Source organism: Nelumbo nucifera, chromosome 2 (genome assembly GCF_055504915.1).
Source record: "Nelumbo nucifera cultivar China Antique chromosome 2, China Antique-T2T, whole genome shotgun sequence".
NCBI classification, from domain to species: domain Eukaryota; kingdom Viridiplantae; phylum Streptophyta; class Magnoliopsida; order Proteales; family Nelumbonaceae; genus Nelumbo; species Nelumbo nucifera.
In genome coordinates, this window is record NC_142650.1 from 31,100,564 (window position 1) to 31,115,974 (window position 15,411).

General features: G+C 39.8%; 1 protein-coding gene across 2 annotated transcripts; it reads right to left on the minus strand.

The window, feature by feature from the left end:
* Nucleotides 1-1,299: 1,299 nt before the first annotated feature.
* LOC104603341 (calmodulin-binding protein 60 E) lies at nucleotides 1,300-9,322 on the minus strand. Of its 2 annotated transcripts, none has more exons than XM_010267351.3 (7): nucleotides 8,945-9,322; nucleotides 6,929-7,004; nucleotides 5,771-5,829; nucleotides 3,771-4,264; nucleotides 2,924-3,084; nucleotides 2,563-2,766; nucleotides 1,300-2,187 (listed from the first exon to the last, which is right to left on the minus strand). In XM_010267351.3, the coding sequence occupies exons 1-7, from the start codon at nucleotides 9,052-9,054 to the stop codon at nucleotides 1,468-1,470; spliced, it is 1,824 nt and encodes a 607-aa protein (XP_010265653.1). In that variant the 5' UTR covers nucleotides 9,055-9,322; the 3' UTR covers nucleotides 1,300-1,467. The 2 variants fall into 2 exon arrangements, with proteins under 2 accessions (XP_010265653.1, XP_088754676.1); XM_088898550.1 differs by lacking the exon at nucleotides 8,945-9,322 and adding an exon at nucleotides 7,441-8,200.
* Between the last annotated feature and the right edge of the window lie 6,089 nt (nucleotides 9,323-15,411).

Consider the following 15,411-nt stretch of genomic DNA (forward strand, 5'->3'; position numbering starts at 1 on the left):
TTGATCAAATATCATATGGCATGAACGACACACCTCCATCAGCTCCACAATTTTCAACCACTTCGATTATTTCGGTTTTTCTTTAATTTCAATTCAATTTTCCCTCTTAAAATTTTGATTAATTCGATTCAATTTTTAGTCAAATAAACCAAGTGTTCACCCCTGGCCCTGTTTGGTTATGCCTACACTCCCTTGATCCAAAGTAACATGATATCACACATTATGTTAGGGTTTCCTCAAACCTCCAAAGTTTTAACATTTTGTGATTTGCCCCTCAACCAAACCATGTCGCTTGATGGTATGGTTGCTAGGCCATTCAGTAATTCGGATTAGCTGAATGGAATAGCTATATAGCAAGCTGTGGAACCAAAATGATAACATACCACGCCATTGAATGGTTCTAGGCCCCATGTGTTAAAAAACAGGTGTGGGGTGCTATAATTGATCCCACACCCTGATGAACAACTATTGCGTTCAGCTAACCTATCTCTCCATTCAAAGCCCAATAAACAGATCCCACACCCAGGCTATAGTTTAATTTTATAATTAAAAAGTCAAATTTTCATTTTCATAGGGCTGCAATAGATAGGATGAGAATAGGATATATCTAGATCCAAATTTGATTCTTTAATATGTGAATTTTGAATTGAATTTATCTCTTGGATTTATATCAGATTCAAATTGAATTCAGATTGCAATTGGATATTGAATAACATTAATAAATTAAACTAAAAATGATTAAATATTATTTATTATTAATAAAATGCACTACAAATTATTTACAAACAAAACAAATTGGCTTTGATAATGTATATATCATGAACAAAACACATTGAAGATAATTTATGAAACTTGAACCCATGAGTGACAGAAATACAATATCCAAACCAATTTTACTATATAAATTTTAAGTGCATATAAGTATATTATATATTTAAATCCAAATAAACCAGATCATATACGAATACAATAATATACAGATGGATCTATATTTGATCCAGTCATAAACAAATTGAATTCAAATCACCCTTAACCGGATTGGGTTCAAATATAAATTTGGGCAAATGCACATTTTTTGCAACCCTAAAATTTCATCTACTTCTTCCTTTGCTATTTGATATTTTCTCATGATTAGGACGTCAACATACAGAGGACCACCCTAGCCTTCAAAAACCCTACAATTTGGATGCACCACTCTTTAACCTACACCGGGGACAATAATATGCTAATTCCCGAATGGAGAACAAAGAGAATAAAAATTGAGAAACAATTTGGAGCAAGTATGATAAGAATCAGAAATACAACAAACTTGAGCAAGTTTTCCATTAATATGATACATATAACATCAAGGCCATACACACCCACCCTGAGACTCCTGGCATTCTCCTTCCCCCTGCCTTTTGTTTATGTACATTCTATTTGAAGTTTTTCAGTAGAATTGACAATTAGCCCTATCAAGGTTTCCATTCAGTCTAACTCGACTAGCTGTGCTCTCCTCTCTGCTGCCCTTTTTCTTATAAATATCCCCCACCTCAATGCAGCTTTTAGCTTAAGCCAGCCTACAACAGCCTTCCCAGAGCTCCGACTCTGTTGTTGTTCAAATTCTCTCCGAGGTTCATATGGAGCATCATAGGAATAGCAAGCCTCATCTGAATGAACAAAAGCAGTTCCTACCCCAACATCAACCTCCGTATTGAATGTCCTAAGCAACCGCTGCATGTCATCATTCTCCAACATCTGTGAACTCCTCAGCCGGATTTCTTCAGACAAGAAATCTTCCAGACCCTGTCCTTCGTGAGGATGAACAAAATCTCCTGATAGATAAGAACCTCCAAGTGATGATGCTCCAACAGAGGAATAATCTATGTTGCCAGTAAATGATGGTTGAGGGGTTGTGAGTGTTAGGCCCACTGTAGGATCTGATCTTCCATATGGGAATTCAATCAGTTGATGGCCAGAGGGTTGAATGTTGTCATTTTGGAAATGCTGAGCAGATGGAGCATGATTCTGTGCACATGCGGAACCCAAAATGTAGTTATCTACAAGAGGGTGGTTGTTAGTTCCAGCTAGAGCTGCGGCTTCAGCTCCTCTGCTGCCGTTTAGGGAATTCAGCAGGACTTTTCCATCATATTCTATGACATAATTCCAGTTCTCATAGGCTGTCTTCACCAATGAATCAACTGAGATCTGTACAAATCATCCAAGGAATCTCTTTACACTTAGAGAAGTGAAAATGGAAGAGCACTGCTTTTACAAAGCCAAAACTAAGAGGAAATAACTACCTAGTCTTATTTACATATATAGAGGAAACTATGAAATTATAAACCAGTTCGAAGTCTTGGTTGAAATCTATAAAAGCCGATATGTTACAAGCAGGAAAATTGCAAAGGAACTATAGTATTAGACCACCATTTTATGGGTCCCATATAAGATATCTCTTAGCAGGAGCCAAGCACCCACCCACCCCAAAATTTTGAAAATTCATTTTCTATACTAAATACTCACACTCAACATGGATCAAATTCATGTTTCTAACTAAAAAGAGAAAATCTAAGTTCTAACCTTTTGATCATGGGAAAGTGATTCCACAGAGAAGAACTGCGCATCTGCAATAAGCCCACTGAGTGTATAGATACTGTTGAAGACAACACCAGTGCTATGGGTTTCATCAGTGTAGTAAACATAGAGCTTCCCATTCAAGACACATGTCTTGGCATGTTCCATGGTATTCTCCCACATCCTATTGGACATTCCACTCCCAAGGATCTATAATGGTAAATATAGGGTAAGAAACCATAAGAATGGAACACATTTTATCCCCTTAAAACACACTAATTAGAAAGGCAAAACAAATAAAAGAAGTAGAAAAAGGTGTTGTAGGAAACACTAGTTGACAATAAAATGATAAAACCAAAATCCTTACACTTCTTAATCTCTGTGGATCCCTAACAAGAAGCCGAAGAAAATCCTCAACGGTTAATATTTCAGCTGTCATCAGCTTTTTATGCAGTGCTCCATCCTTTGCTATTCTATCTAATCTCCAAACCTCATCATGTAAAGCAGGCGGGTAATGCTTCTTGTACACTGAAAAATAAAAGAGTTACATTACTTGATAAAAAGAAGCATTAAGGGAAACTTTAGTCATAGAATAAACAAAAGGGAAACTGGGAAAAAGAAAGAAACCATCAGTATCCCAAAAGTTTAAGTATGGTGGACAGGTGGAGAATACTCAAGTCAGGTGTACAGAGTGCAGTGCCAACTGCTAAAAATGGGGTTTAAGAGGCCCCTCCTCCCCTCTACACCATAAACATGGCACAGTGAGGAAATATATATAAATACTTGATTTATCCCAAAGGCGATACTCTAACTCCTAAGCCAAAACATTCTCCTGAAAGAATACTGCAACCTCATCCACAGAGATTATGCTGTTACATCAGTCAAAATTCCAGGTGTTCAAAAAAAATGAAAAAGAAATGAACTTCACCAGTTAGGAACCGTTAGATCTTGGCCATACCAACTGAACAGTGGCTCTGAATCTTTGTATTAGGGTGCAACTTGGTTACCAATTTGAAGATTTTTTCCAATTTCCACTCCAAAATTTAACAAATGTTCAACCTCTGCCCACCCAAGTTGCACCCCTCTTTTGCATGGTTTCTAAATATGTTAATAATTACAGAGATGGCAACATATCCTCATTTGAGTATCGTAGAACATCGTTTTAGTCCATTAAAGCAACAAGTAAAAGAAGTAATCAATGCTGAAGAACTCACATTCTCCTCTATGATCTTTAACGGCAAAAGCCTCTGTTTTCGCCTCACGAACCCGAATGCCATCACAATATCCAGGAGCAACCTTCACACCAATTCGAAACTTTCTGCTCCTTATCCAGCTAGAATTGTCAGTAAATGTTAGATCCCCGAGGGTTCCAACTCCTTGCTTAAGAGTCACTTGCAAATCACCAGTCAAAAGAGGCCTCTTCCCTTCACGTTCCCTCACTTCATAACTTTCAAAGTGTTCTTTGGTCCACTCTTCATCAGCTTCATCATTGAAGTCACCTTCAAGTACCACAACATTTACCTTTGCTGCTGATTCTGGTCCCTCTGGTACAACAAAGCCCGTGTTGCCATCAATCAATACAACATGGATGGCTGCACCCTGCTCTCCTTCAACCTTTCCACCAGTGAATAGGTGTGGTGGCAACCTTGTTCTGAAATGAAGTTGTAGCTTCCTTTCTTCAGGGCCTTCTATTGTTTGTGGAGGAGACCTATTTTAGGTAAAAAAAAAATGATCAGTTTGTAGTAAAAGAGACTTTGGACTTAAAAGCAGATGACATTTCTTCCAATTCTCTACATGCTAATACTGAGAGGTCTATAGTTCAAACTTAGAAGCATTGAAAGCTTCCTCTGATTTCATAAATATTGATTATGTCTAGTATTTACATTACAGTAGAGGAATATGTTTTTCATGGTACCTACCTACTACTGACAATGACAGGCTGCAAGAGATATAGATGCAACACACATATAGGCTACCCACTACCTAAGCATGACATTTTGTCATGCAGGCTACAAACATATACTTAAATAAGCTCATACTGAAAGTGTGTGTGTGTGTGTGTGTGTGTGAGAGAGAGAGAGAGAGAGAGAGATGGGAGTTTTAGTTTCCTTACTTGGTTTCATAGTATTTAAATAATAATCTAATATCTACCAGTTAGTAATTGCTTCAGTTATTTGCAGATGGTAATGATATATCATTAACTACTTCAGCAGCTATTTCAAATATGACATGTATGAACACTACAAACACACAAAAGACCTCCAAATGCATGAGGCAAGAACCTTGAGACTTAAACATAAAGATCATCATGAACCATCATTTTTTAAACTGTGGAGTTCAACAGAAAACTTATATCTACCAAAGAAAAATATATAAATCTATCCAGTCATCATCACATACAAAATAAAATTAAGACAAGGAAAATGCCTTAATTAACACATTTTATTTTTCTGGAGTGTAACTTCAACTAAATCTTTGTAAATTCATCATTGGAATCTGCTACTCAGCCATTAAATCTCATCTAAGTTTTGTTCTTGCATTTGTTAAGTCCCATCTGACACCAATTCACTCATTAAAACATCTTGCTCTTGTGAAGGATTCCTTTCTGAATTACAACCCAAGTACAATGATCTTTTACCATCAAGTTTTGTTATGAGAACCATATGACATCAAGTCTTGTTGGACCTCTCAGAGGTTAAGGGATTCATGAGAGCATGGTGGATCAAAGGCTTAAATAGGAAAGGCAAAACTTCCTGGGCAAAGCTTTTAGGTAGACCCCAAGTCATGTATTCTTAGCCGAGCAGAACTGGTTAGGGGGGGAGGGGTGCTTTACAGTGGCTTTCTGTAGAGTCCCCGTTATGATCTTCACCTTCAATAAAATACGTTATCATTTAAAAAAAAAAATCTTGTTATGAGAACCTTGTTTCAACTGATGAATGAGGCGTATCTCATATCTCATTTGCACATGGCACCTTTAGTCATGGTGCAGGCTTTTGTACTTAGAGGTTCAGTCTCAAGTATTGAACCTCAAGACATTTTGCTTGGTGAGAAGCTAGAGGTTAAGTTTCACATGCCCTTTTGAATCAATGGTCATAAGTTAAAATGCATACTAGCATCATGAAGAATTAATGATACAAATAAGCAATTATAGAGGATAATTATTTGTGTTGAGGAATAGATGTTTCTCACAAATAGTATTAAGTTCAAAACAAACCTTCCTGCCAGCTTTGCATGACCTAATTTTGTCAAAGCACGCTCAATTTCTTCACTTACCTGTTTTTCCATAAGAAACACAACATTAAAGCATGATGAGTTTTCCAAGTGCATATATAATACAGGTATGAATGCATTGTTCCTTGCATACCTTTCAAGAAAAAAAAAAAGATACAAATTAAAAGACCAACATACTAGGGAAAATGCAACTCTAATTACATGCCAACTTTAGAGTTATAGAGGAATTTTATCTTATGAAAGTTTAAACAGCAAAGAACAAAGTCAAGGAATAACAGGCAGTCTACTTGATAGTTCTACTTTGATGTTCAATAAAAGTTCTTGGAAGGTAGTTGGAATTTGAAACCATGTCTATGCTGTGACCTCCCACAAAATTACTGACTTGGCAAGCAGGCAACTTCATTACATTTATAGGCTTCCAAACTCCAACAGCATTCACAATATGGTATTTTTTCTATCAAACAATTATGATATTTAGTCATATTTTGTTGATGGTAGGGAAACAAGGAAACTTTAATGTCCTTGAATAAAGTATTGAAAGCAGAAAAAAAATGCTAACAATTTTTAAATGATGTATGAATATCGCAATTTCCTTTAGCTAACCATCAATCCAGAATTTTGTGACCACAGGCATGTAGCTGTTTAACTAAACTAAAGAACAAGCAATAAATTCTAAGTTTGATCAAAAAGTGCTATATAAGATGCGATTTTATTTTTTAACATGGATTTAGCAAATTTATGAGAAAGATTATTTTGGAATTCTTAAAGGTGCCATCTATAAATTATAAGTTTGATCATAAGAGGTGCACCAGTGAACTCACAGCTACTTCATCACATCATTCTCCAATGACTTAACATTCCTATACCACAAACTCGTATCAGAAAACTTTGGTGGTTCTAGAAACCAAAAGCACAAAGAACGAATTCATTTTCTTCCATATTTCCAACCAAAAGAAATATCCATTTCTAATTTTTTGATATATGCAGGAGGACATAATTGTAACATATTCAATGCGCTTCAAATGATATCATATTATTCTCGGGCAGCTTAACCATTCACAAAATAATGAATTAAAAGAATCTATATATTTGAAACAATAAAAGCACTTTTCTAGCTTAAAGTAAAAAAGGCCCGACATACAATTCTGCGGAACAGAGGCTCCAAAGATGAGCAAAGCCTTTGCAAACTATCCACCTTTAGAGCTTCCACAATGACACTGTAGAAGAAAAGCAAAAAAAACACAATCAAGTTAAGAAGATAGAGAAAACTCGTATCTAGGACTTGTTGAAAGAAAGGATACAATGACCCATGGGAGGGTGGAATTAACATATATTAGGTTAAATCGCAAAATGTGAAATAAGAATTAACTAACCTAGAGCAAATAGGTTATTAATGCAAAGGTCTTTTATTTTAATTCAGCAAAAACTGAATTTTTCTTCAAGAAGAAACTATTCCCTTTCCTCCCATAAGCAAACAGTAAATGAAACTATTCACCAAAGGATTCCATTTTGGTTAATTAGCATTTCATAACACCAACTCTGAACAATACAACAAGTTTGGAGGAAAGACCAAATGAGAACCCAAGTGGAGTAATAGATGGATTCCTTCACCTCCTTCCAAAGGATATGCATTTCATTAACTCTTGCTCTCACCTGATGAAATGGCCCTGATGCAGGAATGAAGCCCCAGAAAAGGAAAGAGCTACAGAGCAACCCATACTTGGCCATTTCAGATCTACAGAGCAAACAGCCTTCGCTGAACCTTTTTATATGGATATCATTACTAGTTATCTTTGAATAGCAGCTTTCCAAAACCTAAAAGATAGAGACATTACAAGCACTGAACTATGAACTATAGTATGATATCCAACAATGACTGGGTTTTTTTTTTTATCAGCACCCGACATGACTAGGTTTTACAACATGGAATCCCTTGTTTGTATGGTCTATCACTCAGTTCTTATGCCTCAAAACTTGTGTGCCTAATGAAATTTTACCCCACATCATACTCATTTCACCCCCAATAACATTGATAATAATCTAATTTTTGAATGATTTATAACAATGTTTTAAAAAGAACAAGAGGCTTATGCCTTGAGGTTCACCTCAAAGCAACTTTTAAGGAAAAAGATAGTCAGGCTCAACCTCAACCTTGAGGTGCTTTTTGTCTCTAAATGTGCATCTATGTTTTCTATGTGCTTGTATCTATACTTTGACATATTGAAGGCCATTTTGAGGTATGATTTTTAACAGTTAGAGCTCCCTAATAGTCATTATGATTCGTAAGAATGTAACCATTTGTTCATTTTTGTTTTTTTTCCTACATAAAAAACATATTCATATTGCATATTCTTATATTTTGCTCATTTTAGTTTTATTCTGTTCTTAAGTATCAGAAACCCATGAGGCTTGCACCTCACGCCTTGAGGATTATGCCATATGGCACTAAAGGTTGGTACCTCACCTTACACCTCTGCTGTTTTAAACATCCATTTATAATCATCATGGATGCTATGCTGACAAACAAGCATACGGATATTATGGAGTTGGAAGTTATCTCAACATGGCATTGACATTTTGACAGAACCAGGAACCAATTGAGCAAAAACATCACGATCTAAAGTGACCTGACTAAAATCAGAAAACACATGGTCCCCTGCTTGGCACACAATCCACATATCTCTACCTCCAAACGCTCTTAATCTCTGAGAGACATACTTTTCCGTCCCAGCTCACGAAATCCCATCTTAGACGTTCTCATACGAGAGAAATTGTTGACCCTTACCCAATAATTCCAGTATAACTTCTGGTTCTGATAAGGGTTCATTATATTTCACACAAGCATATGTCCTGAACAGACCGGCTATTTTCAGGTATCTGACTACTCAGAGATAGTGCAACAGGCATAGCTATGGTACTCGAAATTCTATAGTTACAATCTATTAAAATAATCATGAAGAAATCACCAATTTTTGTTAATCAAAGAGAAACAAAAAACGCAAACAACGATTAAATAAATACATCAATAGGATGGAAAAGATCATCAAAACCAAGAAAGAGAAAAAAAAGGAAGATAACCCAAATCAAGAGCATTAAATAACACTAGTTATTATAATAACGACGATGACGAGATGTTTTAACTCTCTGAAGAACTAACCTAGCAAGAGCTGGCACCCTTGGCTTCTTAGCCCGGGAAGCTTCGTCTTCATCTTCCTCACCCCGTTCGAAACTTCTCTTCTCTCCTCCCATACTTCTCAAACTTTTCATTAATTACGAAAAAACCAACGCCCCAACAGTTTCAACACACACAGTCAGAAACCATGGCAGGTCATCGCCCTACAGATCAGAACTTGCTACGAAGCTTCCTGGAGGCAAACTATCTCCAAGAGACGAAGAATTTATAGCTGAGGAATGTCGAGCACGAGAGAGAAGTATTCACTATTTTTTTTCCTAGGGCTCTCGCTGAATTTAGCTAAGAAAGACTGGTTTGAATCTGTAATTCTGAGCTCAGAAACCATACAACTAGTCAAGTACTCGATCTGAACAGGGGAAAAATAATATCTATAAATAAATAAACTATTTTTCATTTGGTGGAAATAATAAATAAACTATTTGGACGTCTCAGAGGAAGCCACTCACCCTGCGCCCGCCCTTTTCTGAAATCCGGGCCGTCCATTTATTTTGTTTTTTTAATTGATTATTTGGGATCGTAGCTGGGTTTTTGAATATTTAAAAGATTCCGCGTTCTTGAGCAGAGAATCTGTGTGCTAATGGCCGTTGGATCTTCATCGGGATCTGTACCAAATTCTTAACTACCAGATGTGGGGGAGGGAGCACCACAGTAGCCTGACCCGGTCTAGAAGTCAAGCGTGCCTCGTCTCGTGAGGCCAACGTTAAATGTAAATGCCCCTGCTTTTTCTTCATAATTACAAAAAAACTGCAAACATCAACGCGTTTTGCAGTCAACGGGCTGCCAATCTCAGTCCAACTCGGCGCCTACGCTAGAGTGTAATTTAACCTTGTCCATATATCATGATGCTGATGCTGACTCACGATATTTAGGGTTTGTATGTGTGGCATCTTATGTCTTATCAGGACTTGAAATGGATGCTGCAGTTACGGACCTGGTTATAGAGATGAGATTGGTGGGCGCCCAACAAGCGACCCACATGCACATCTCAGCGTGCATTAGGAATCATAGAGAGAAGATATTCTCAATACACGGTGGGTGGTGCTGAGATTGTGGGGCACCAATTTAGAGGTGTAAAGTGGGCCGTGTCGGGCTGGCACGTGGGTGGCCCCGCATTTTGTGCAGGCCGTGCCATGCTGGCTCGTGGCTTATTATGGGGCCGTGTTGTCCTCTCCGGTGAAAATTTTGGGGTTGGTTTAGGTGCACGCCACGGGTCGGTCTGGCTTGTGGACCGGGTCGGGCCGTATATCGGGCCAAAACTATTTATTTAAAAAAAATTAACAAAAAAATTTAAAATTTTAATTTTATATGAATTTTGTATATAAAATTGTTTATATATGCAATAATTAAATAAATTAATATAACAAAATTAAAAAATATATATTTATTTTATTAATATATTATATACTACAATCTATATATTATTATATAATTATAATATATATAATATATATATGGGTTGTGCCACGGGCTGTGCTGGGTCGAGCTGTGGGCTGGGTCGTGCCAGCCCACGGGCCGTGGGCAACATGCCGTACCGGGCCGTAGACCTAAAATCCTAGACCCAGCACGGCCCGCATGGTCGTGTCAGGCCGTGCTGGGCCACAGGCGGCACCGCCCCATTTACACCTCTATGCCAATGTGATAATGTGATCATCGGGTTGTATCTCATATTCTCATATTATGAATCTATACCGTAGGATCAGGTCATATTTCGGGTATTTCCGAATCGGATCCGATAATACAAATCACAAATCAATTCGAATCCAAATGTTGGATATCTGAATATGATCCGATTCGAGTAAACTCTGAAAATTTTAAGGAATTATTAAAAGAAAAAGCTTGATAATGTATATAAAGAACAAATATTTTTTTCACTATTTTCATTATATATATATAGAAATTGTTTAAAACTCCCCATTTTCATTATTTCTCTTAAATTCACCATAACTTTTTAAAATATCTAAAACTCATCGTGTCACTAACTTGACGTTAAATAGGCCTATGGGTATTAATATATTATCATTTTAACCTTTATAGAAAAATATAAAATATATACAAAATAAATCAATAGATGTTAATATATTACCATTTAATATTTAGACATGAAAAAAGTTCAAAAAATATTTTCAAATATAAAATACATAAAAACATAAAAGTTACAAAAAAATATAAAAAATTATAGAAATTGCAAACAAAATTAAAAATTATTTTCAAATTATAGAAACTGATGAAGGGTGATTAGGCACGACCTAGCAAAATGGGGACACGTAGGCGCGATCTGATCGAAGGATGACAACTCAGCCAGGCAAGCCCAATTCACAACATTTGGAGTTCGGGTATTCAGCCACTTCGGCCCAAAGCCCACCTCGGTGTATAGGCACCTCGACACTCAGTCCAATTCGGGACTAAAGAATCGAAGTTCCAGCTCGGAGCTGAGTCGAAATGCCACATAACCGACTCCAAAAGCCTCCCCAACAGAAAGTGTCGAGATGAATGTCACCAAGGGGCAAGCCCAACAATCAACCTTCCCCCAAGCTCCTACGATGTGCATCGGCCAATTCACTATTCTGCTCACAGCGTCCGGAGTCCCATCACTCTTCGTACCACCGAGCACCACACAAGTGAGCGTCACACTTCCCCCTGTGGTAGGCACAACTTTCTCTGAGCCATCCATGATTCCCCTCGGAATTGGGCATTGCCAGTTTCATGACCTCGTTCAGTGCGTCGGGCTATTCAGATCCAAATGCAGCAGGTCCAATAGTTCCAGCAGTACCAGCAGTACTATTTGTACCAGCATTATCAACACCAGTTCCCTCCACTACAACCAAACCAGCAGCCGGTTCCACCTTGGCACCCAGGGCCCCGTTAGGGCCAGAACCCGAATCGGCCTGGAACTAACCAGAACATCAGTCGATCTCCCCGTAGGGGTGAAGAGACCTCACAAGTACTGATTCCTCTTAGGAGTCAGGTTTCGCCCCGTGGGAGGAGAGACGGTCAGCACACTCCTCTAGTCTCGCAAGGAAATCTCAGAAATAGGTCTGGGGATAGTCAGCCCAATCCGCCTTGGTACTCGCAGCAAGAAAATGACGGCTCACGAGTAAATAACTAGTTTGGGGTTTGAGGTGCGAACTCGAGACAAGGCCTCTCCGTCCCTCGTGATAACTAGTTCAAGCCCCACAACCAACAGAATCCCACAAGGAACCAGGATCTACCTCACGGCAAGGCCAAAATACCAGACCAGACTGAAGTCAACAGCACCAACGCCAAGCCAGTGAAGAAGCAGCAACGGTGACGTCGCAAAACACGCCGCCCCTCGATCAAGAACAGCCCGCCAACGAGAAGAGCAAACCAAAGGAAAGGAAGAAGCGAGCTCGGTGGCTACAAAGACTGCACCTCCACTACTTTGCCGATCATCCCCTCCGTTTCCCAAGCTCTTGGAAACTCCAATGCCAAAAGATTTTAAGATGTCCCCATTAGACAAGTATGACGGGTCGTTTGACCCCAATGATCATGTGGACTCTTTCCAGTCTCAGATGCACCTAGCTGGGGCTGATGAGTCTTGCATGTGTGTGGCCTTCTCTACTACGTTTAAGGGGGTAGTCCAAACTTGGTACCGCAATCACCGCCGGAAAAAGAGGAAGAAAGAGAATGAAGGAACAAGCAATGGTGGACAGAAAAAGAAGAAAAGCAAGTCCCCGAGTAGGGGAAGAAACAACTCAAAAAGCCAGTCCCCCTCGCGAACTCACAAATCAGGTCGACTCTCTAGGACCCCACCTGTGGAGAGAACGAGCTACACACCTTTGCACGCTAAGAGTGGAGAGATCCTAATGGCCATTAAGGACTCCTCCTTCGCCAAATGGCCTCCCAAGCTAAGGGGACACCTAGGAACAAGAAACTCAAATGTTTACTGCCATTTTCACCGAGATCATAGACTCAACACAAAGAATTGTAGGAATGTCCGCAACGAGATTGAGGAACTTATCCGATGCGGATACCTGAAGAACTTCATCTTGCGAGAAGAGAGGGGACAAACAGATCGGTAGGCAGATCGACAGGGGGACCAAAGGAATGGCCTCGAAGTCAGTAGGCAGAATGAGCAACCACCGAGACAGTTGCCAAAGGAAAGATCGATCCGTGGGGTAATTAACATGATCACCAGTGGGTCCATCATCGTCAGATGTACATCAGCAGCCGAGAGGACCTCGGTCCACGAGTTGGAGAACGAAGAGGAAAACCCGCCAAAGCGACCTCGGCTCGAAGAACCGATATACTTCACTAAGGACGATGTGCGCGGGATCCAGTACCCTCACGATGATGCCCTAGTGGTGAAGCTACAAATTAATGACTTCGAGGTAAAGTGCATCTTCGTAGACTCAGACAGCTCGGCAGATAAACTCTTCAAGGAAACCTTCGACAAATTATAGTTACAGCAGAGCGACCTGAGACCGGAAGATACTCCTTTGGTAGGGTTCAGCAGCGAGGAGGTCAGACCTCTTAGTCGAATCACAATACCCGTGGAAGTCGGCACGTGGCCAAATATCATGCGATTTGAGCACACGTTCCTAGTAGTCACGACTCCCTCCCCCTACAATGCCATAGTAGGTCGGCCCATCACGCATGTTCTACGTGCGATAGTATCTACTTACTATTTGAAGATGAAGTTCCCAACTGATTACGGAGTAGGAGTCGTGCTAGGTGACCAGCTCAAATCACGCAAGTGCTACATGGCTGCTCTAAAAGGAAAAGCAAAACTAGCAGAGGATATCGAGCTTGAGCGACCAGTAGAGTATACCGACGAGCGAGCTGCCCCGGAAGAGGAGACGGTCCACATACCAATCTCTGCTGATGAACCGGCCAAGACTCTCCAGATCGGTGACTCAATCAACGAACCACTTCGCTCCCAGCTTGTAAGTTTCTTACTTGAAAACTTGGATGTTTTTGCTTGGTCCACAGCAGAAATGCCCGGAATTGATTTAAAAATTATAACTCACAAACTGAATACCGACCCTTTAGTGAAGCCAGTAATGTAGAAGAAGCACAACCTCACTCTGGAACGTTAGAAGGTAGTCGGTGAAGAGGTTGGGAAGCTCCTCGCAGCAGACTTCATCAGGGAAGTCCATTACCCGAGCTGGGTGGCTAACCCGGTTCTGGTGAAAAAAACCAATGGCAAGTGGCTCATGTGCATCGATTCCACCGACCTAAATAGAGCCTACCTGAAAGATTGCTTCCCGCTACCCAAGATTGACGGCCTAGTGGATGCGACCTCAGGGCATGAGTTGCTGAGCTTCCTGGACGCCTATTCTGGTTACAACCAGATTAGGATGGATCTTGCTGACGAAGAGAAGACCGCCTTCATAACTGAGCTTGGGTTATACTATTACAAGGTCATGCCCTTCGGATTAAAAAATGCTAGGGCAACCTTCCAACGCCTTGTAAATAAGATTTTTGAGCCGTTAATCGACAATAAAGTAGAATGTTATGTTGATGACATGGTCGTGAAGACCCAGCTTTCAGATTTTTTGTTGAATGATTTAAAGAATGTTTTTCAAATGTTACGAAAATATAACATGAAGTTAAATCCAAATAAGTGCGTCTTTGGAGTCACTTCGGGTAAATTTCTAGGTTATATAGTCAACCGACGTGGCATCGAGGCCAACCTAGATAAAATAAAAGTCATTCTAGATATGAGACCACCTCGCAAAATAAAAGAGGTTCAGAGGTTGATTGGCTAGATAGCCGCTCTGAGCCGCTTCATGTCCAAATCGGCAGACTGGTGCTTACCCTTTTTTAAAGCCATAAAAAAGAGTAAGGACTTCGAATGGACTGAAGAATGCCAGCTCACCTTTGATAAGATGAAAAGATAGTTAAGTACCACCCCAGTTTTAACTCAACCTGAAGAAGGGGATGTGTTAAAGCTATACCTCTTTGCAAGTGACGAAGTGGTTAGTTCGGTATTGATCAAAGAAGTAGATTGGGTCCAATGACCCATCTACTATGTTAGCAAAATTTTGCAGGATGCAGAAACCAGGTATTCGGAGATCAGGAAATTAGCATACACACTAATCATAGCAGCCCGAAAGCTCCGCTCGTACTTCCAGGCCCACACTATCGTCGTTCTCACCAACAAACCCTTCAGGCAGATTCTGCTCAAACCCGAGGTGTCTAGGATATTAACGAAGTGGTCCATCGAACTGAGCGAATATGATATCCGGTATGAGCCTCAGCCAACAGTCAAAGCTCAAGTCTTGGCCGATTTTGTAGCAGAATGCATGTTCAACACAATGACCCCCAAGCTAGTCGAGCTCGATCACACGACGGGAGCTTTAACCAGTGCGACGCCAATCCCTGTCAGAGTGGAACCAACCTGGGACGAGGAGCCCTAGATCCTCCATGTCAACGGATCATCCAACCAGCAGGGAAGCGGTCCAGGACTA

Coding starts and splice junctions, on each gene's coding strand:
- LOC104603341 (XM_010267351.3), bottom strand. CDS start 9,054: ATGAAAAGTTTGAGAAGTATGGGAGGAGAGAAGAGAAGTTTCGAACGG. Junction 7,005..8,944: donor AGGGTGCCAGCTCTTGCTAG/GTTAGTTCTTCA, acceptor TTTCTTCTACAG/TGTCATTGTGGAAGCTCTAA. Junction 4,265..5,770: donor CATGCAAAGCTGGCAGGAAG/GTTTGTTTTGAA, acceptor TACCTAAAATAG/GTCTCCTCCACAAACAATAG.